The sequence below is a fragment of the Loxodonta africana genome, chromosome 6, assembly GCF_030014295.1.
Source record: "Loxodonta africana isolate mLoxAfr1 chromosome 6, mLoxAfr1.hap2, whole genome shotgun sequence".
Classification (NCBI taxonomy): domain Eukaryota; kingdom Metazoa; phylum Chordata; class Mammalia; order Proboscidea; family Elephantidae; genus Loxodonta; species Loxodonta africana.
In genome coordinates this window covers 49,255,182-49,278,930 of record NC_087347.1, presented here as the reverse complement: position 1 = coordinate 49,278,930, position 23,749 = coordinate 49,255,182, and the positions used below count along the sequence as shown (strand labels likewise).

Below are 23,749 nucleotides of genomic sequence, written 5' to 3'. Positions count from 1 at the left end.
ATAATAAACATTAATAGCCTGACAAAATTATTTTGTTGTATAAAATAAATTGGTTAAAACAAGCAACTTGGGGACAATCCAACTGAAAGAGACATTGTTGAGACAATCTGACAAAACAAAATTGAATGTGCACTGGGTATTAAATGATATTAAGGGGTTACTTTTAATTTTATTTAGTATGATAACAGTATTACGGATGTGTGTGTGCGTGCGTGTGCACGCACACATACTCTTATCTGTTAGAGATACTTTGAAAAAGAAATGAACATCATGGGTTTACTATCATATGGGACTTACAAATCTTGGAACCTTAGTCTTTCACAGTTATTAAAAAAAAAAAACTTTAAACATCACCTACTCTTTTACTCTAGGCATGGGAAGGATGTTTCAACTTACATACTAACTCCAATTTAATAGAGCTGTTTTGAGAAGAAATGTTGGTCTCTTTAAGACTCAAAGGTAAAATAGTGCTATGAACCCTTAGCAATGTCTGCCAGGGGTACAAAGCAGGAGAGTGGGTCTGTATGATGCTACCTATCAGTCCCCTTTAGAACTTCCAACCTAGTGGTCTTTCAGGGAACTAATTACCTGCCAAGTCAACTCATCACTTCTTTAGACAGCTCTGTGTATAAAATTGCGATTTTTTATATTTGAGCTGAAATCTTATTTTCTGTGGCTTACAACCACGTAACATAATGATAAGTCTAATTCCATTTTAACTTGACAGTGTTTGAACTACTGAGCACAGTTCTCCTGTCCTTCCCAAGTCCAAACCATCACTAGTTTCTTAACTACTTCTCACATAGCATGGTTTCCTCCCCGTCTTCACCACTTTATCCCTTTCCCTGCTCCCGTGTGGTAGAGTCAGACTGTCCTGTTGATGTCATGTTATCATAATACAGTCCCAAAAATGTCTTTACTGGATTCAAACTTCGATTTTCAGAATCTCTGTATTCATTTTAAATTAAAATGCTATTCTCTACCCTGAGTTCAATTTGGTTAGTAAGATGTAAGCCTCTAAAAACTTTCTAGTTATCAGCTACATCTGGCTCAATTTAAATGGATTTCCTAGAGTGTATAACTGTCATCCCACCTTTCCGGGCCCTGGAACACCACTAGCCATAGAAACCACAAAAAGACTCAGAATACTGCTCCTGATCCTACCGCGGCTCCTCAAATCAATCTACAGCTTTTTGATCTTACAAAGAGAACTTTTCAATTACACAACTGAGACCTGAGGGACACTAGCAAAGCTGGGCAGTCCCTCTGTTCAACAACTTGTCCTCTTTGAGAGAAATGAAATATGGATCACCACAGATTGGCTCTATGTAAGTAATAATATAGGGTTTTAGTCCTTTACTCAGTGTGTGTTGCAAGGATTGGATTTGGGCACACTAAGTGAATAAGAATGAATGACAAATGACCACGTCATCAAGCACATAGTCTCTCTGGAGAAGTAAAACACAGACATAAATAACTCAAGGAGAGGTTGAAAGTGATCTGTGAGGCATAGAGAGCTATGGGAATTTAGAGAAGCAGTAGGTTTTTTTGGCTGGGTTGGGGAGGAGGCAGAGAAGGCACAGAAAGGAAGTGAGAATTAGGATTTTGTGGAGGAAGTAATGGGTCTGGAAGGCCAGGTAGGATTCAGGCAAGTGGAAAGGTGAGAAAAGGGCGAGAGAGTAGAAGAAACACCAATGAGCTGAGTGATTTGGTTTGGTTGAAGCACACGGTTCATGAATACTATTAGTGAGAAATAAAATTTGGGAAAACACAGAGAGATCAGGCTGGATGAGACTGCTTTCTATATCAGGATCAGTTAATCAAACAATGTTTATACCATAGAAAATAAGACAAATCAAACACATACACACACACACAGAGAAGCTGGGGAAGAAAAGGGAAGACAAGAAAATCAGGGACCTAAGATAGAAAAAAAAAGGTAAGTGAATAATTGCAGTAAAGAGAGAAAAGGGAACAATGGGAAGAAGACGAATATTGTTTTCCAAGTAACAGGTAGCTCCTCCACTATGTATTTCTTTTCCTTGACATTTAAATATCGTGGTTAGCAGTCTCTCTTACATTGTGAAATGAATCTCCAGGTTTAGATTTTTAATCCTTATCTGTCTTCTATCTCCCTATGCCCTTTGTTAAAAATCACTTCCCCAAAACTACCTAATCCACCCCCAGCAAAATAGTAAAAGTGGGGCTTGTTTGTCCCAAGGAGCATTGGCAAAAGAAAAACATGAAATTAAGAGGACAGCTCAATGTCTCCAACATGCCTGATAACAGGGTGGGTGATCAGATGATTTTCTCATACTCACCTGAGGGAAGGGAGAGGGGGATGTGCAGGGGGAGTCCAATGAGATGTGAGTGGAAGAGACCTATGGATACTGAATAGCCATTCCTCCACTCAACCACTCATTTATTCATCTCCCTCCCTTTGTCCTCACTCTTCCCTGCTGGCACACATCCAACAGCTCATAAATACAAAGCAAATTTCTACTTGTTCCTTAGATCTCAATTTACACATCACTTCATCAGAAAGTCCCTCCCAGGCCCTGCCAATTAACCTAAAAAATACCAGTTGCCGGGGGCGGAGCCAAGATGGCGGACTAGGCAGACTCTCCCTCGGATCCCTCTTACAACAAAGACACGGAAAAACAAGTGAATCGATCACATACATAACAATCTATGAACCCTGAACAACAAACACAGATTTAGAGACGGAGAACGAACTAATACGGGGAAGCAGCGATTGTTTCCAGAGCCTGGAGCCAGCGTACCAGTCAGGTACGGCACAAGCACAGAGAGAGGCTCCACCCCCCTGAACTAACCCCGGGAGGGGGACCAGCCGGTTCCACGGGCGGCGTGGGACGCAGCCGGTAGGAGAAGTCCCGGGGAGGCAGTGACTGATCTTGGAGCAGAAAGAGCAGCACCCGAGCCGGGGAACCGTCCCGCAGGGATTTGGACTGGACGCAGGTACGCCATAAACACGGAGAGTTGCTCCACCCCCCTGAACTAACCCCGGGAAGGGGACCAGCCGGGTCGCGCGGGCGGCGTGGGATACAGCCGGTAGGAGAAGTCCCTGGGAGGCAGCGACTGGTATTGGAGCGGAGAGAACAGCGTCCCAGCCGGGACACTCGGTCACGGCACAAGCACGGGGACCTGCTCCACCCATCTGAACTAACCCCGGGAGGAGGCCCAACTGGTTCTCGGAGGCGGCACGGCCACGCGGCTGGAGGGACGAGAAGTCCCCGGGAGGCAGCGACTGATTTTGGAGTCGAGAATGCACCGTCCCAGTAGGGGAGCCTTGACGCTGGGCGTGGGGCTGGAAGCGGAGGATCTGACCGTGACTCCAGCGGGCCAGACACCCCGGGGGCAATCTCCACACAGCCAGCACACATAGGCGACCCGCCCCGCGGGAGTCTCAGATATAATAGTCATTCCAAGCAAGACAAGCAACTCTTGCTATATTCTGAGGTGCTACTCTCCTATCTCTCTGTTCCCTCCCCCACCCTCCCCAGGCGGCTTCATTAACATCTGAATAGCCTGAGCCAGAGGGAGAACTCTGATAGGGATCTGACTGCATTTTTTTTTTAGCGGATTTTCTGGAAAAACTAGTTTCCCAGTGATGGCTCGGAGACAACAATCCATATCAAACCACTTAAAGAAGCAGACCATGACAGCTTCTCCAACCCCCCAAACAAAAGAATCAAAATCTTTCCCAAATGAAGATACAATCCTGGAATTATCAGATACAGAATATAAAAAACTAATTTACAGAATGCTTAATGATATCACAAATGAAATTAGGATAACTGCAGAAAAAGCCAAGGAACACACTGATAAAACTATTGAAGAACTCAAAAAGATTATTCAAGAACATAGTGGAAACATTAATAAGTTGCAAGAATCCATAAAGAGACAACATGTAGAAATCCAAAAGATTAACAATAAAATAACAGAATTAGACAACACACTAGGAAGTCAGAGGAGCAGACTCGAGCAATTAGAATGCAGACTGGGACATCTGGAGGACCAGGGAATCAACACCAACATAGCTGAAAAAAAATCAGATAAAAGAATTTAAAAAAATGAAGAAACCCTAAGAATTATGTGGGACTCTATCAAGAAGGATAACCTGCGGGTGATTGGAGTCCCAAAACAGGGAGGCGGGACAGAAAACACAGAGAAAATAGTTGAAGAACTCCTGACAGAAAACTTCCCTGACATCATGAAAGACGAAAGGATAGCTATCCAAGATGCTCATCGAACCCCATTTAAGATTGATCCAAAAAGAAAAACACCAAGACATATTATCATCAAACTCATCAAAACCAAAGATAAACAGAAAATTTTAAAAGCAGCCAGGGAGAAAAGAAAGGTTTCCTTCAAGGGAGAATCAGTAAGAATATGTTCTGACTACTCAGCAGAAACCATGCAGGCAAGAAGGGAATGGGACGACATATACAGAACACTGAAGGAGAAAAACTGCCAGCCAAGGATCATATATCCAGCAAAACTATCTCTGAAATATGAAGGCGAAATTAAGATATTTACAGACAAACACAAGTTTAGAGAATTTGCAAAAACCAAACCAAAGCTACAAGAAATACTAAAGGATATTGTTTGGTCAGAGAACCAATAATATCAGATATCAGCACAACACAAGGTCACAAAACACATCGTCCTGATATCAACTCAAATAGGGAAATCACAAAAACAAACAAATTAAGATTAATTAAAAAAAAATACACATAACAGGGAATCATGGAAGTCAATAGGTAAAAGATCACAATAATCAAAAAGAGGGACTAAATACAGGAGGCACTGAACTGCCATATGGAGAGTGATACAAGGCGATATAGAACAATACAAGTTAGGTTTTTACTTAGAAAAATAGGGGTAAATAATAAGGTAACCACAAAAAGGTATAACAACTCTATAACTCAAGATAAAAACCAAGAAAAACGTAACGACTCAACTAACATAAAGTCAAGCACTATGAAAATGAGGATCTCACAATTTACTAAGAAAAACGCCTCAGCACAAAAAAGTATGTGGAAAAATGAAATTGTCAACAACACACATAAAAAGGCATCAAAATGACAGCACTAAAAACTTATTTATCTATAATTACCCTGAATGTAAATGGACTAAATGCACCAATAAAGAGACAGAGAGTCACAGACTGGATAAAGAAACACGATCCATCTATATGCTGCCTACAAGAGACACACCTTAGACTTAGAGACACAAACAAACTAAAACTCAAAGGATGGAAAAAAGTATATCAAGCAAACAATAAGCAAAAAAGAAGAGGAGTAGCAATATTAATTTCTGACAAAATAGACTTTAGACTTAAATCCACCACAAAGGATAAAGAAGGACACTATATAATGATAAAAGGGACAATTGATCAGGAAGACATAACCATATTAAATATTTACGCACCCAATGACAGGGCTGCAAGATACATAAATCAAATTTTAACAGAATTGAAAAGCGAGATAGATACCTCCACAATTATAGTAGGAGACTTCAACACACCACTTTCGGAGAAGGACAGGACATCCAGTAAGAAGCTCAACAGAGACACGGAAGATCTAATTACAACAATCAACCAACTTGACCTCATTGACTTATACAGAACTCTCCACCCAACTGCTGCAAAATATACTTTTTTTTCTAGCGCACATGGAACATTCTCTAGAATAGACCACATATTAGGTCATAAAACAAACCTTTGCAGAGTCCAAATCATCGAAATATTACAAAGCATCTTCTCAGACCACAAGGCAATAAAACTAGAGATCAATAACAGAAAAACGAGGGAAAAGAAATCAAATACTTGGAAAATGAACAACACCCTTCTGAAAAAAGACTGGGTTATAGAAGACATCAAGGAGGGAATAAGGAAATTCATAGAAAGCAACGAGAATGAAAATACTTCCTATCAAAACCTCTGGGACACAGCAAAAGCAGTGCTCAGAGGCCAATTTATATCAATAAATGCACACATACAAAAAGAAGAAAGAGCCAAAATCAGAGAACTGTCCCTACAACTTGAACAAATAGAAAGTGAGCAACAAAAGAATCCATCAGGCACCAGAAGAAAACAAATAATAAAAATTAGAGCTGAACTAAATGAATTAGAGAACAGAAAAACAATTGAAAGAATTAACAAAGCCAAAAGCTGGTTCTTTGAAAAAATTAACAAAATTGATAAGCCATTGGCTAGTCTCACTAAATAAATACAGGAAAGGAAACAAATAACCCGAATAAGAAATGAGAAGGACCACATCACAACAGAACCAAATGAAATTAAAAGAATCATTTCAGATTATTATGAAAAATTGTACTCTAACAAATCTGAAAACCTAGAAGAAATGGATGAATTCCTGGAAAAACACTACCTACCTAAACTAACACATTCAGAAGTAGAACAACTAAATAGACCCATGATAAAAAAAGAGATTGAAACGGTAATCAAAAAACTCCCAACAAAAAAAAGCCCTGGCCCGGACGGCTTCACTGCAGAGTTCTACCAAACTTTCAGAGAAGAGTTAACACCACTACTACTAAAGGTATTCCAAAGCATAGAAAATGACGGAATACTACCCAACTCATTCTATGAAGCCACCATCTCCCTGATACCAAAACCAGGTAAAGACATTACAAAAAAAGAAAATTATAGACCTATATCCCTCATGAACATTGATGCAAAAATCCTCAACAAAATTCTAGCCAATAGAATCCAACAACACATCAAAAAAATAATTCACCCTGATCAAGTGGGATTTATACCAGGTATGCAAGGCTGGTTTAATATCAGAAAAACCATTAATGTAATCCATCACATAAATAAAACAAAAGACAAAAACCACATGATCTTATCAATTGATGCAGAAAAGGCATTTGACAAAGTCCAACACCCATTCATGACAAAAACTCTCACCAAAATAGGAATTGAAGGAAAATTCCTCAACATAATAAAGGGCATCTATGCAAAGCCAACAGCCAATATCACTCTAAATGGAGAGAACCTGAAAGCATTTCCCTTGAGAACGGGAACCAGATAAGGATGCCCTTTATCACCGCTCTTATTCAACATCGTGCTAGAAGTCCTAGCCAGGGCAATTAGGCTAGACAAAGAAATAAAAGGTATCCAGATTGGCAAGGAAGAAGTAAAGTTATCACTATTTGGAGATGACATGATTATATACACAGAAAACCCTAAGGAATCCTCCAGAAAACTACTGAAACTAATAGAAGAGTTTGGCAGAGTCTCAGGTTATAAAATAAACATACAAAAATCACTTGGATTCCTCTACATCAACAAAAAGAACACCGAAGAGGAAATAACCAAATCAATACCATTCACAGTAGCCCCCAAGAAGATAAGATACTTAGGAATAAATCTTACCAAGGATGTAAAAGACCTATACAAAGAAAACTACAAAGCTCTACTACAAGAAATTCAAAAGGACATACTTAAGTGGAAAAACATACCCTGCTCATGGATAGGAAGACTTAACATAGTAAAAATGTCTATTCTACCAAAAGCCATCTATACATTTAACGCACTTCCGATCCAAATTCCAATGTCATATTTTAAGGGGATAGAGAAACAAATCACCAATTTCATATGGAAGGGAAAGAAGCCCCGGATAAGCAAAGCACTACTGAAAAAGAAGAAGAAAGTGGGAGGCCTCACCTTACCTGACTTCAGAACCTATTATACAGCCACAGTAGTCAAAACAGCCTGGTATTGGTACAACAACAGACACATAGACCAATGCAACAGAATTGAGAACCCAGACATAGATCCATCCACGTATGAGCAGCTGATATTTGACAAAGGACCAGTGTCAATTAACTGGGGAAAAGATAGCCTTTTTAACAAATGGTGCTGGCATAACTGGATATCCATTTGCAAAAAAATGAAACAGGACCCATATCTCACACCATGCACAAAAACTAACTCCAAGTGGATCAAAGACCTAAACATAAAGACTAAAACGATAAAGATCATGGAAGAAAAAATTGGGACAACCCTAGGAGCCCTAATACAAGGTATAAACAGAATACAAAACATTACCAAAAATGATGAAGAGAAACCCGATAACTGGGAGCTCCTAAAAATCAAACACCTATGCTCATCTAAAGACTTCTACAAAAGAGTAAAAAGACCACCTACAGACTGGGAAAGAATTTTCAGCTATGACATCTCCGACCAGCGCCTGATCTCTAAAATCTACATGATTCTGTCAAAACTCAACCACAAAAAGACAAACAACCCAATCAAGAAGTGGGCAAAGGATATGAACACACATTTCACTAAAGAAGATATTCAGGCAGCCAACAGATACATGAGAAAATGCTCTCGATCATTAGCCATTAGAGAAATGCAAATTAAAACTACGATGAGATTCCATCTCACACCAGCAAGGCTGGCATTAATCCAAAAAACACAAAATAATAAATGCTGGAGAGGCTGCAGAGAGATTGGAACTCTTATACACTGCTGGTGGGAATGTCAAATGGTACAACCACTTTGGAAATCTATCTGGCGTTATCTTAAACAGTTAGAAATAGAACTACCATACAACCCAGAAATCCCACTCCTAGGAATATACCCTAGAGATACAAGAGCCTTCATACAAACAGATACATGCACACCCATGTTTATTGCAGCTCTGTTTACAATAGCAAAAAGTTGGAAGCAACCAAGGTGTCCATCAACGGATGAATGGGTAAATAAATTGTGGTATATTCACACAATGGAATACTACGCAACGATAAAGAACAGTGACGAATCTCTGAAACATTTCATAACATGGAGGAACCTGGAAGGCATTATGCTGAGCGAAATGAGTCAGAGGCAAAAGGACAAATATTGTATAAGACCACTATTATAAGATCTTGAGAAATAGTAAACCTGAGAAGAACACATACTTTTGTGGTTACGAGGGGGGGAGGGAGGGAGAGTGGGAGAGGGTTTTTTATTGATTAATCAGTAGATAAGAACTGCTTTAGGTGAAGGGAAAGACAACACTCAATACATGGAAGGTCAGCTCAATTGGACTGGACCAAAAGCAAAGAAGTTTCCGGGATAAAATGAATGCTTCAAAGGTCAGGGGAGCAAGTGCGGGGGTCTGGGGAACATGGTTTGAGGGGACTTCTAAGTCAATTGGCAAAATAATTCTATTATGAAATCATTCTGCATCCCACTTTGAAATGTGGCGTCTGGGGTCTTAAATGCTAACAAGCGGCCATCTAAGATGCAGCAATTGGTCTCAACCCACCTGGAGCAAAGGAAAATGAAGAACACCAAGGCCACACGACAACTAAGAGCCCAAGAGACAGAAAGGGCCACATGAACCAGAGACCTACATCATCCTGAGACCAGAAGAACTAGTTGGTGCCCGGCCACAATCGATGACTGCCCTGACAGGGAGCACAGCAGAGGACCCCTGAGGGAGCAGGAGATCAGTGGGATACAGACCCCAAATTCTCATAAAAAGACCAAACTTAATGGTCTGACTGAGACTGGAGGAATCCCGGTGGCCATGCTCCCCAGACCTTCAGTTGACACAGGACAGGAACCATCCCCGAAGACAACTCATCAGAAATGAAAGGGACTGGTCAGCGGGTGGGAGAGATAGGCTGATGAAGAGTGAGCTAATTATATCAGGTGGACACTTGAGACTGTGTTGGCAACTCTTGTCTGGAGGGGGGATGGGAGGATAGAGAGAGAGGGAAGCCGGCAAAATTGTCAAGAAAGGAGAGACTGAAAAGGCTGACTCAAGAGGGGGAGAGCAAGTGGGAGTAGGGAGTGAGATGTATGTAAACTTATATGTGACAGACTGATTGGATTTGTAAACGTTCACTTGAAGCTTAATAAAAGTTATTAAAAAAAAAAAAAATACCAGTTGCCATTGAGCCCATTTAGGTTCATGGTGACCCATGTGAGTCAGAGCAGAACTGTGCTAATTAGGGTTTCTAGTGGCTGATTTTCAGAAGTAGATCACCAGACCTTTCTACCAAGGAGCCTCCAGGTGGATTTGAACCTACCACCTTTCAGTTAGTGCACGAGTGCTTAACAATCTGCACCATCCAGAGTGGTTCCTGATTAATCTAGGCCCCTACACAGCAGCCTGGATTTTCCCTTTAAAAAATGCATAGCAGCGTGATCTCTCACTCATTGCCTTCTCTGCCATGTTGTAAAATCCAGGAGGGAGAGAGCTGCTTCTCACTGCTGTATCTTTAGGCACTTAACACAGAGTCTGAACTCAGTAAATAATTGTTGAATGAATAAAGAACTATACAGACAAATAAGTGGTATCACTTGAATTACCTAGAATTGTGTAAGACCAAAAACTGGTGTGTCCAAGATTGCTAACTACTCACCAAAATCAGCATTCTCCAACTCTTTGGGAGCACACAGCTACACTAATTTTCCAGTGTTGTAGTTAGGTGTGGCCATGTGACTGAGTCCTAGCTATTGAAATGTGAGCAGAAGTGATGCTTGCCACTGCCAAGATGGCCCATAAAAATCCCCCCATGCTTTTCCTCTAAGCTCTTTTTCCCTCTTCTGGCTGGGCTGGACTGGATATGACCTCTAGGGCGATCTTAGAAGCCACATGTTGATACTTGAGACCCTATGTGGAAAAGGCCACCCCTCTATCCTGTTCATAGGGAAATAAACTTCCCTTACATTTGAGCCATCATACATTTAGGGGTCTAATGTGTTAGCTTACCTAACTAACTCAGTAATACAGCTAAAGTAAAGAGCTCTCCTTTACCAGCCAACCACTGTTTGTCACTCTCCCAAAGGAGAAATAAAGGCCATTCGGAGGCCAGTACAACCTTTCTTGGTGTGTGTGACTCTGAATAAAAGTTCTCTTTGCTCGTGATCATCAGGAAAAGATAGTGACCTTGCCTTGAGCTTGCCTGGGCTTGGGCCACAGCCACAAAACAGGCTGGGCAAATTCCAGTGATGACAGACACTGGACAGTGAGCTTGCTTGCCTTACTTTCTCTCAGAAGTACAGGTCACACCCTGCAGGCCCTGGACAAATGCCCAAATGCCTTCTCCAGTAGCCTATCCCTGGCCTTATCTGTGCTTACCTTGCAAAAATGTCACATAATATTGTCCCATTGTTTTCATTGCCAGCTGGGGAGAAGCTGCCAAAAGTTTTTACAAAAAGCCACACAAACCTGCACTGCAATAGAACGACGGCTGCATCAAATGACTCGCCATCTGAATAAAGCATTCAACCAACCAGACAGAGATATAAACTTAGACATAATTCATTTCCCCGTGGCAAACCTAGCCTTACACTGAAGACGTGTTGGACCGTTTCTGTTGTTTCTACTTAACACGAGAGACTTCAAAGGAGACTCCTCTCTTTGATAAACTTGAACATTTGGGTAATTGAGCTGCATTAAGAGAATTAGTAGCATGTACTGCACATAATTGCTTGTTCATTCCAGGTCTAGGAAACTATTAAACAGGTAAATTATTGACTACCTCTTCCTGCCTTTCTTTATTGCAGCTTTGTTTGTTTCAAGACCTTCCAGGTCCAGTGGTTCTGAACCTTTTGAGGGTCACAGACCCTTTTAAGAATCTAATGAAATCCCTGGCCCTTTTCACAGATAAATACATATGTGCACAAGTGTACACACATGTTACATATGACTTCAAATGGTACGCAGCATGCTTAGTTCATCCACTGGTTCCAGGTTCATGAGCCCCCCAGGGCAGAGGTCAGCAAACTTTTTTATAAAGGGCCAGATAGTAGGTATTTTAGGCTGGGCAGGCCACATGTGATCTCTGCCACAACTACTCAACTGTGCTGTTGCTAACATGAAAGCAGCCACAGACAATATGTTAAAAAAAAAAAAAAAATGACCGCGGTTGTTTTCCAACAGAACTTTTGGAAGCTGGAGAAAGTTTTACAGTTGTTGCAGTTTTCAGCATCTATAATGCACTGAAATTTGAATTTTGTCTAATTTTCACATATCACAAAATATTATTCTTTTCATTTTTTTTTTAACCACTTAAAAATATAAAATCTATTCTTAGCTGGTGGCCTGTACAAAAACAGATGATGAATCAAATTTGCCAACTCCTGCTGCAGGGTACGGGTTCTGGGGTCCCTGGTCTGGAGGTCCAGAAGAAAAATATTACATCTTTATTTTCACTAACTTCTAATTGAAACTTAGCATTTCCTTTGATTATGAACATAGGCAACAAATCACAGTAGTATCGGCTGTACCTGTGACTCTGTTACCATTAGAAATCACAGATATGGTCATGTCACACGGTACTTGTGGAAGACAATTCAAAGTATCGACGATGTTCATCACTATTTTGTTAGTATAGATATTCCACCGTATCTTGTTAATTGACTGTGTTGATAACGAAGCACATATATTACTATAGCACAAATTTAATTTTTAACCCTTATTTTATGGATTTAAAAACAGTATTCTGGAAAGCAATCCAGGAGCTTCATCAGACTGCCAAAGGGGTCCACATTGCAGAAAGGGTTAAGAGCCCCTGCTCCAGGTTCAAAGGGCCTGAGCAGGCAAAGCCATCTCATCAACCACAGCATCGCTTACCAGGGCATTCACATCTTTGGTTTTGTGGATGAGCATCCGTATCTCCTCTAGGTCTCCACTAAAGATTGCCTGGACCAGCGGTGGCTGTAAACACAAGAGAATGGAAATTAGAGCTATAATTAAATACACTTGATTGCCTTCAGATGTGGACAGGCAGAAGATGATTTGTTCCCTAAAAGTTTATTCAGCAATTATCAATTGTCAGATAAAGATGAATGTGACTCGGGCCCTGCCCTTGCTAGAAAGAAGTCTAGTGAAGGAGGTATTTGCCTAAAGATATAACTATAAAACGGTATGAAAGCCATGACGAATGATCACATCAAACTTGGGACTAGCAACTAAAGTGACTGTAACATGAAAATCACCCAAAATTACTTTTGAAAGGCCCTTAAATTCCCTGTCAAGGAAAGCTCCACATACGTGGTTTTGTGTAGATAGCTCCTTATTGCTCCTCCAGCTCTACAGACAACATTCCATGGTAGACTTACACAATTCCATTGGATGCTAATGGCCACTTTTCTTGCCATCCGAATACTTCTTTGTCAGTGGTTGGAAAAGCTTTGAAATCATTCCCTCATGCTTCCATAGCTTTATCCAACAAGTACTGTTTTAGACATGATTTCATCCGCTGCTCGTTTAAAGTAAGGGTATGATGAGGAGGTGGAAAGTAATGTAAGGGAGGAGGCATTACTGAGGTCTTAGGATTGAATTCAGCTACATTAAACAAGACTTCTACATATATTAGAAGGATTTATAGAGTGTGATAGGAATACGGCTGAAAGAGCAACTAGCTTTTCATTGTAAATGATGAAATGGTATTTTAGGCCCCAAGTTTTAGATAGCTTTATTTCCTCAAAACCTGGACTCTCGGGGATCAATAGAAAAATACATATGTATATATTTTTTGGTATGTATATGATGTGTGTGTTTTACTTATTACTAAGAACTTTCTCAGAAGCTTAATTTCTTATATGTCTTGAATAAAGTGCCTCTGGGTGGACTCAAGCCACCAGTCTTTTGGTACCATTTTCATCATTTGCAAAACACAATTATTCCCTCAATTTCACTTTTTTTTTTTTTTTTTAAAGCTACTAGCGGTATCAGATATGACATCAGTTTGAGAATAAAACCCATCACTTGTTGAGTTCTAAGGAGAGAGCTCGGTTGGCTTAGAAGATCTGCTCCATCCTGCAATGGAGTTCTCCAACTTCCCAAAAATCCATTAACAAAACCACTGATTTTTTTTTCTCTAAATGACTGCATAGTACACTTTCCTTTTGTTAGAGGTCCATGTTCTTTACTAATAATTTGTATTATTACAAGTTAAACAAACTGATAGAGGCTGTCACCGAGCATCAGTAACCACAGTTGATGGTCATCAGCCAAGAAGATGGTCCAGCATTTAGTTCCACATTTCTGGTGTGTCGCTTGTCTTTTTCTGACTGGATTGGGTAATTAAAGATTCCAAGTCTAAAAGAAAACATCTTGCATTCTGATCAGGAGTGTGGGGCGTTGGAAATCAATCAATAGGCAAGACAGGGGACTTGATATTCCTAAACATCTGCCCATACTTGAGCATTCTGAGTACAATACATCATTACAGCGAATGGGAATATATTGTTAGTGGTTAATAGCTGATGCAGCAATAATCTGGCCATATGAAACCATTAACTTATATGAACAAGCTGAAACACTTCATTAGGTAATTTTTTTTGCACGAGGCAGCACTTGCATCTCTGCAAAAGGATAATAAAAATTTGTTTGAGTCACTAGATTTAATGGACAAAACGTGCTAGCTATATTCATCTGGGTACTGCTGTATCATCTGTTGAAGGGATGCCATTAAGGGCTTCCTGAATATAGATCACTCTTTACTTGGGGAGAAGTTCACTCCAACACAGATAGATAATGACGATCATAAAATCAAAATCTGTTTCCCTTAAGTACCATAAGAAGTGCACAAAATACAGAGTCCTCATAAACATTTTTTTGTTTTAAATCAGGGGGTTAGCTGAGACTACATGTCTGAAAATGTCTCCTCCAGGCGATGATGCTAGAAGTCTACAATATTCCCAATTATTAATAAAACAGAAATAGCAGAAAATCCCAAGTATTAGTAATACTCTCTCAATAAGGAGAAATTTATTAATTCTATACCTAAATATTTTGGGGGAAAAAACTACATGTAATCAGAAAATGGAAGATTAATTTATTATTTAATCTTTTCCAAAATAATATATAGACATTAACTATGAAATAATTATTCCAGGGCTTATTATCTAGTTTGGGGACATTTCACATGCTTTGTTGCTGCTTCTTTCCTGAGATCACCCTTAGTGATTTCTCTGCTTTAATACTCATTAGAGTCTTAACCAAACAATGGTTAACCCAAGGAAAATGAAACCCAGCCATGTCAACTGTGCTACTAGTTACTCACAGATGGTTAGCTACAAGGAAATGGTGAAACCACCATATTCATTAAAATGAAATCTGGAGACAATATTGATTTTTACTGACCTTTGATCTCTATTTTTTTTCTCATATTAGGGAGATTAATGATCTGGTATCAAACTGACCTGGGATTAAATCTTAGCTCTTCTGTTCACTAACTGGGATGTAAGTTCTCTCAGTCATAGTTTTCTCATCTATAAAATGTGGTTACAATAGCCATCTTACTGGATCTGTTTAAGAAATGGCATCATATATTCAGTACTCCCTGCACAGGGCCAGACATCTGGTGTGTACTCGATACAAAGAGCAGTTACCATTGAGTGAGTAAACCAGCCCAACACCCTCACAGGCAAGTACATCCATACCCACCCTACAAAAGAAAAAAAAGTGATCTGGGGAGATTTCCAAAAAAATTACAGAGCAAATAAACCAAGTCAGGATTATAATCCAGGACAGAATGATCCCTCATACTGGGAGGGAAGCTTTTGCAGTACAGGAGAGCAAAACTCAAACTGAACCCTATTTGGCCGCCTTTGTTACACTTAGTGAGTGACCTCAAAACTTACACAGCTCTTCTGCTAATCAAGTGTCTAATCTAAAAATCAAAGTAACAGCAACTCACCTAAATAATAACACATCATCTCTCTTTGACTAATTGAAGTGTGTCAGTTATTCCTGCCCACTTATGGGGATTGAGATGGTAATTTTACTATTTTAGGTTACTATAAACATATACAGTTATACTTTTCCTTTATGATCTCCTGGCGGTCTTAATGGAGATTAATCTCCTGTGTGGAGCTGTGAGGGAGTTGAATGATTTGTGTGTTAAAGATGGAGTTGAGACTAGGATTCTCCCAGTTCAGTACTTTCTCTCGTATGTCATATAATATGGTATGATATGACACAATATAATATATAATTCATGATCAGAAATTCAGCCCTCAGTTTCAGTATACTTCCTATGGAGAAATATTATGCATCTTAGGACTTACTAAGGATAAGTTACCATATATAATACACATTCTTTCTATGTATGCGTGTATATTTATACCATGTAGTGACTATATATGTGCATATATTTCTGGATATAGTTACTGTCTACATAATGTTGTTGTTAGATGCTATGATTTTGACTCATAGCAGCCCCATGTGACAGAGTATAGCTTCCCCATAGGGAAGCTACTAGGTACTTCTGTAAAGATTATAGCCTTGGAAACCCTATGGGGCAGTTCTACTCTGTCACTATGAGTCAAAATTTACTTGACGGCAACAGGTTTGGTTAATCTTTATGGGAGCAAATTGCCAGGTCTTTCTACCACAGAGCCACTGGGTGGGTTCCAACCGCCAACCTTTCAGTAAATATCAACAAAAACAACCTTGCCAAAGAACAGAAAACAAAGGACTACAATCTTTTAAAGTAGGGGCCTCAGTATGGGTTTGAGTTAACCAGAAAGATGGGGAAGATAGGTGTTAAAACGGGTTTTGAAGAATTAACACCATGGAGTAAATCTTCCATGTTGGAGAAAAATCGAAGATGAACTTAGAAAGGTAGATAACTGGGTGGGAGCCCCATGCCAGGATAAGTTTTAACCTATGGCATGGAGCGTTCACAGCTTTTTGCCCATAGAGTTTCCAAGGCTGTAACCTTTGCAGAAGCACCTAGAAAACCCTATGGGACACTTCTACTCTGTCACATGGGGTTACTATGAGTCAAAATCATAACACCTATCAACAGCAACATTACATAGACCGTAACTATATCCAGAAATACATACACATATACAGTCACTACATGGTATAAATATACAAACATATGTATACAGAATATGTATTATATATGGTAACTTTTATCCGTAGAAAGTCATAGGTGCATAAGCATTGGAGAAGGAGAAAATGGAGCTAGGGAGGCCAGTAAGAAGACTGTTGCTACAATTCAAGCCATCATAGAAAAAGACTTTCGGTCTTCCTTTATCACAGTCTCCACAAGCGCTATTTACATGGATATAGTGGAAACAAGAGATACTGTTTTCAATTCTTTCATGTCTGCTCTATTCCTAGATGCAAGCTTGGCTCTGCATCTTGGCCACTTTCCTTCACTCTTTATATATATCTCAAACCTCCTGCCCCCAAGATACTAATGTTTCCAGGTGAAATTGAGGTCACTTCCTTTAGTTCCTGGAACACTTCCATTTTTCCCCTCACAGAACCTCCACAGAAATACACTGTTTTGTCAGACTTGTCACTTGATCACTGAATTTAAATCATAACATTTCAAAAATAGGCCACATCCATAAAGAGGAAAGCAAGGCAAAACAAAGCAGACAGACTTTGCCAAATGTCATATTTTTATCTGGATGTACTGCCAACTACCCACATCTTTTTTTTGCTCTGTCTAGTTTCAAGTGGCTTGAGATCAACTCTAAACTGTAGCTAAGTTAATTAAATAGTGTTGGGAGGCTAATTTTTAAACAAAGTTAATTTAATCAAGAGTACAATGGATTCAAAAAGTTAGAATAAATAGAATATTGAAATAATGTAATTTTAGTGAAACAAAAAGAACAATAATATATACTTCTATACCAATTTTCTATTTTGAAAAATTGTTATAGAGGTTTATTTCCTATTTTAGCTTTGGTTGGACTCTTTGTATAGCTGCATCGTACAGTTTTTTAAATTCGTGTGGCTTCAAATATTTGAGGTAATTTAATAGCTTAATCGACTTAAACCTATTTTAATGATCCTTGCAGGAAAAAAAATATATAGCCAGAAGATGATTTTTAGGGTAATGTGTGTATTCAGCATAATTTCTTTGTTCAGATACAGAAAGTAGTTCTCAGACTTAGGGCGCATGATTTAAACATGACTTTTTTTTTTTTAATACCTGGTGTGTACATCCCTTATCATTCAAAGGGCAACACTACAATAGTATTCCTAAAGAAAAAAATACTGAGGCATTGTAGTTCAGTGGTAGAATTCTTGCCTTCCATGCTGGAGACCCAGGTTCAATTCCCAGCCAACGCAACTCATGCACGGCCACCATTAATCTGTCAGTGGAGAGTTGTATGTTGCTGTGATGCGGAACAGTTTCCAGGAGGATGTCCAGACTAAGATGGACTAGGAAGAAAGGCTTGGTAATCTACTGCCAAAAATGAGGCAATGAAAATGTTATGGATCACAATGGGCCAATTTTTAGCCAATCATGAGGATGGTGAAGGGAAACACAGCCTTCCGTTCTGTTGTGCATTGAGTCTGCATGAGTCAGGGGCTGACTGGACAACAGCTAACAACAAAAACGACAAAGAAAAAATATGGCAGAATTATATATAACTACAGTATTGTTTTCTTGCATTGTGATCTAGAATAATTTTGGAGAACATCAAAAACTAGAAATTAAATAAAGCAACTCAAGTGTCCTCTAAAAACAACAACAAAATCAATGTGTAGAAATAGAATGCATTCATCATCGAGGGGGTAATTTCTTGCTATATATGAGAGGGATGGAATTATCATATATAAGCTATGTGGACAATCACATTAAATCATTCATAATTTAAAAACTCAAATTAGGGTTGTCTGAAATGTGTTGGAACCTGCAACACAGCAAGCCACTTTTTGCTCAACCAAGTCTTTCAAAGCCCTTTGCAGTTTTCCTTTAAAGCCTCTCCTTCCTTTCCATAGTTCTTTTTCTTGGGATTCTACATGCATCCCCTGAAAGGCAAACAGCAGTTTAAATCTCACCACCTCTCCACAGGGAGCCGGACAGAGGGATTAGGGAGATGTGCAAAAAAAAAAAAAAAAAAAAAACTGAGCTAGCTTCCCAGCCCTGGCTGCTCTGACCACTCTCAAATCTAAGGAAGTGGGATCAATCAATGCTTGGATTAGTTTCTGTTAGAGATGAAGTACTTTAGTGATGAAGATCAAAGACTGAAGCCTTCAGAATGGATTACACCTCAACATAAAGAAAACAAAAATCCTCACAACTGGACCAATAAGCAACATCATGATAAATACTGAAGTTGTTAAGGATTTCATTTTACTTGGATCCATAATCAACACCCGTGGAAGCAGCGGACAAAAGATCAAACAACATATTGTGCCGGGCAAATCTACTGCAAAAAACCTCCTTAAAGTGTTAAAAAAAAAAACAAAAGCAAAGATGTCACTCTGAGGACTAACGTGTGCTTGAACCAAGCAATGGTACTTTCAATTGCCTTATGTGCATGAGAAAGCTAGACAATGAATAAGGAAGATGGATTGATGCCTTTGAATTACAGTGTTGGTGAAGAATACTGAATATACCATGAACGGACAGAAGAATCAACAAGTCTGTCTTGGAGAAGTACAGCCAGCCAGAGTGTTCCCTGGAAGCAAGAATGGCGAGACACCATTTTACATACTTTGGACATGTTATCAGGAGGGACCAGTCCCTGGAAAAGGACATCACGCTTGGTAAGGTACAGGGTCAGTGAAAAGGAGGAAGACCCTCAACAAGATGGACTGGCACAGTGGCTGCAACAAAGGGCTCAAACATAACAATGATTGTGAGGATGGTGCAGGATGGGGCAGTATTTTGTTCTGGGCAGCGTTTTGTTCTGTTTTACGCAGGGTCACTATGAGTCGGAACCAACTTAACGGCACCTAACAACAACAAGAAATGACTGGCGGGTCCCTTGCTGTATAAAAAACCAGGAAAGTCACAGGAATATCAAATCCAGTAAGGACTCTCCTTAATGTACCCTTCCAGGAAGCACTTTCTCAATTTCCCCACCCAGAGTCATGGCAGGGCATTCGGTGACAGATGTCAAAGGGAAATGATAAGGCAGCAGGAAGAGAGAGGAGTCTAAAAGACTGAAAAACATTAGATAAAATGGAAAATTCTGCAAAAAGAACAGTTGTATCATACGTCCTTGCAGAGACACCAACCCAGTTCATATTTCCTTTGTTTCTATGCACCCCCCCTCCAAAAAAGATGGAAGATATGTTTTTTAAAAATCAATCCGGTATATTTCAGATAACAACTATATTCAATTCAATGCAACCAAGAATAAGCACAAGAAATTTCATAAGCATGAAAAATTCAGACACTGATATGTCATAGTCGTTCTCTCCATTGACAGAGTTATTGAGACGTAACAGGAAGGATGGAGCCCTGGTGGCGTAGTGGTTAAGAGCTTGGCTGCTACCAAAGGTCGGCAGTTCAAATCTACCAACGGCTCCTTAGAAACCCTACGGGGCCGTTCTACCGTGTCCTATAGGGTTGCTATGAGTTGGAACCGCTTGATGGCACCTAACAACAACAATAGGAAGTATACAAGTAAATACAATTTGAGTGTAAGGCAAAGACCTTAGAAGTAGATGGCGAAGGGAGAGAAATCACATCTGGTCTCCTGAAATATGCAGCCTTCGAAATGAATATTGAAGGTTAAATAGGATATAAACAGGTAGAGGTGGACAGAATGGGAGGGAGTGTCCCCGCCTCAGAAGACTATGAGTTTCCTCAGAGGCTGGGGAAACTCAACCTTGCACAGGGAATAGTTTCCTTTGGTTGGAGCATAAGAGAAGTAAGGTAAGCTGAGAAGTAGACAAGGGTAATATCATGGAAAGCCTTGAAAGGCTAAGAAATTTGGGCTTTTTTCAGTAGAACTGGGTAGCCCTGGATGTTTTGTTGAGAAGGAAAGTGGCCTAAGAGTTGTGCTTTAGAAAGATCACTCTGGCAGAGGTTTGTACGGTGAAGGAGAATTAAAAATCGGAGTGGGTGACAGGTTAGGAGACTGCAACAACAGCCTGGGCAAGAAGTCTTGGTGATGGAGTATCCCTCAGGTGTTAACAGAAGCATTCTTCTGGTGGCCAGGATACACATCTAAAAAGTAAATTAATTATTCCCACCTTTAAAATCTGCAACAGCTAGCCCTCCTCAGACATGGTTGCCTACATTCAGAAAGACTCCAAACAACTTCCTCCAGGGGACACAGAGCTCTCTGGAGCAGCACCACCCCAACCTTCAGTGGCGGAGGGCCGGAAGTTCTGCACCATTTGCTTTCTTTACTTTTCCACTTGTGCAACCCCCTCTAGTCGCTTACCCGACTGTGCAGCTCTGCAACAGGAAGTGCCTAGGGCTCTGAAGTCAGTTAGCATCCTTCATCTCAACATTCTGCTACTTCTCTCCTCCCCACTCCACCACAGAAACCAGTGCGTCAAGGCTTTCAGTTGTAGTGCTACCTTCATAGTTTAGGTTTTGGTAAAAAGAAAACTTATCCTCATGTCATGAGCTGAAAAAAAAAAACCCACCCTAGACCAAGTAAAATGCCATCTTCATTTTCTAATTTTAAAATTTAGTCAAAAGATAGAACTCATCTCTTTTCAACCACACAGTATGAAAAATTGTAAGAAGCATTACGGGAAAGGGACTTTCTAATACATGAAAACCCTCTATGCATTTTATCTTTCTCTTATTTGTTGCTTTTTAATCTTTTAGTAGTTTTCCTATTGTAACAATATACAGATGGGTTAAAAAAAAATTTAATAACCTTTCCTACCACCAATGTCAACAGCCTAATATGGATCCTTTCACATCTTTTTCTATGTCCTTTCTGATACATAAAAACATAAATACAGATATAGGAAGTTATTGTTTGTTCTCAAAAAAAAAATGGGATTTTACTATTTCCCTTACTTACAAATTGCAAGAATAATAATATAGAGGACAATAGCTATAGGACTAACTTGTTTGTTTTTAATAACTACATATTATTCCACGGTATGGCTATATCTCAATTATTCCCCTTCAGATAGACATTCAGGTTGTTTCTAGTTTGTGCCACAACAAACAGGCCTCTACCAGTACCTATCCTGGCCAGTGCATTTTCATAGCAAAGTGCTACCAGAGCTGAAGGCAGTCGATGAGTATCTACTATATGCTATTTTTTGAAGTACACAAAAGAAATACATGACATAGCCCCTTCCTCAGAGAATGTCAAATATAGCTGGGGAAATCAGCCTGTGTTGTTGTTAGGTGCCATAGAGTCGGTTCTGACTCATACTAACCCTATGCACAACAGAACAAAACACTGCCCTGTCCTGCACCATCCTCACAATTGCTATTGTGCTTGAGCCCATTGTTGCAGCCACTGTGTCAATCTATCTCATTGAGGGTCTTCCTCTTTTTCGCTGACCCTTCACTCTACCAAGCATAATGTCCTTCTCCAGGGACTGATCCATCCTGATAACTTGTCCAAAATATGTGAGACATAGTCTCACTATCCTTGCTTCTAAGGAGCGTTCTGGTTGTACATCTTCCAGGACAGATCTGTTCATTCTTTTGGCAGTTCATGGTATATTCAATATTCTTTGCCAACACCACAATTCAAAGGCACGTCTCAGTCCGGAAGCTCAGCTGAAACCTGTCCGCCATGGGTAATTCTGCTGGTATTTAAATACCGGTGGCATAGCTTTCAGCACCACAGCAACACGGAAGCCTCTACAGTAAGACAAACTGACAGACGTGTGGGGGAAAGCAGCCTAACTCACACAAAACAAACTGGACAAGACAGTACTGACCTGTGTTCTACAGACTTCATGCAAATAGATGCCAATTTTTCTTCTGCACAATGACAGACTGGAGAGAGAGCTCTGAGGTCCCTTTTAGCCCTAACATTCAAGGAATCTTCTCTGATTCAGAAAAGGGGAACACAAGAAAAACTAAGAAGTCAGAGAAGACAGGACTTGAACAATGCCAATGAATGGTTTTGATCCATGCAGGGAAAAAAAAACTGTATTTTGGGATAAGAAACAAATAAGACAGGGCACAGAACTAATTTTAGACACATACAAGCTCAGGAGAATAACAATATGCAGTCCTTTCTCCAAGTCACTGCATTTCCAAATACCCCCTCCCATGCTCGCCCACCCTCATCCAGCCTCTGCTTAAAGACACAAAAGAATCCCAAATAAAGCTGGCACAGAGCATTACACTAACACTGTTTTAAAATGCACTTCTTTCAGCCAACATAAGCTTGAAAATACTCCCCAAATTTCTTCCCTCCCTATCCTTCCCACGACCCACCCCACCCCACCCCATCCCACTGCCAAAGACACATGCATACACACCACCTTCTTCTGTGCCCCTAAACAATAGCAGTCATTTAAGCTGTTCCTGTCCATCTAGAAAATATCATAAATAACATGGAAGAGAGTAATAATGAAATTTAAGTGACTGTAATTTCAACCAAAAATCTTAGTTATTTTGAGAATCGAAAACTTTGTTAAACGTCGATGTTGATTTAACTAGCCACTAGAGAACTGATCTTTCACTCTGTTGCAATGATGTGTTTGCAACTTACCCAAATCCATTTAAATACAAAACATATTTAAAAACGTGTCTTAAACTTTATCATATCAGTAAATAAGATTTGGGAGCTCAGTGTATATGCTAGATACATGTTATGCCTTAATATGGAACAGAAGTGGTACCATTATAACGCTATAAAAATGAATTAGGGCGTGTGTAAATTTATGTGTTTTATCTCACAGACTTGAGATTAAAAAGGCACATGTAATTTTTAACTGAGGTGGCGCCACAGAGAAGTCTTTGATTCCATTTTTTTCCACCATCCCTCCCAGTCTAAAATTAGCTTTCAACATATTTTTTAAATATTAGAAAAAAAAAAAAA

The 23,749-nt window shown here is 39.7% G+C and overlaps 1 protein-coding gene across 4 annotated transcripts in view; it reads right to left on the bottom strand.

Moving 5' to 3' along the window:
• The window catches only part of ANKRD44 (ankyrin repeat domain 44), a 373,968-nt gene that overhangs the window by 223,782 nt on the left and 126,437 nt on the right, over nucleotides 1-23,749 (bottom strand). For 3 of the 4 annotated variants that reach the window (XM_064286862.1, XM_064286865.1, XM_064286863.1), the window contains exon 2: nucleotides 12,630-12,713. The exons of the other annotated variant lie outside the window; for it this stretch is intronic. In XM_064286862.1, the coding sequence (XP_064142932.1) occupies nucleotides 12,630-12,713 (84 nt within the window). The remainder of the gene's footprint in view (nucleotides 1-12,629; nucleotides 12,714-23,749) is intronic. 4 annotated transcript variants of the gene reach the window in all.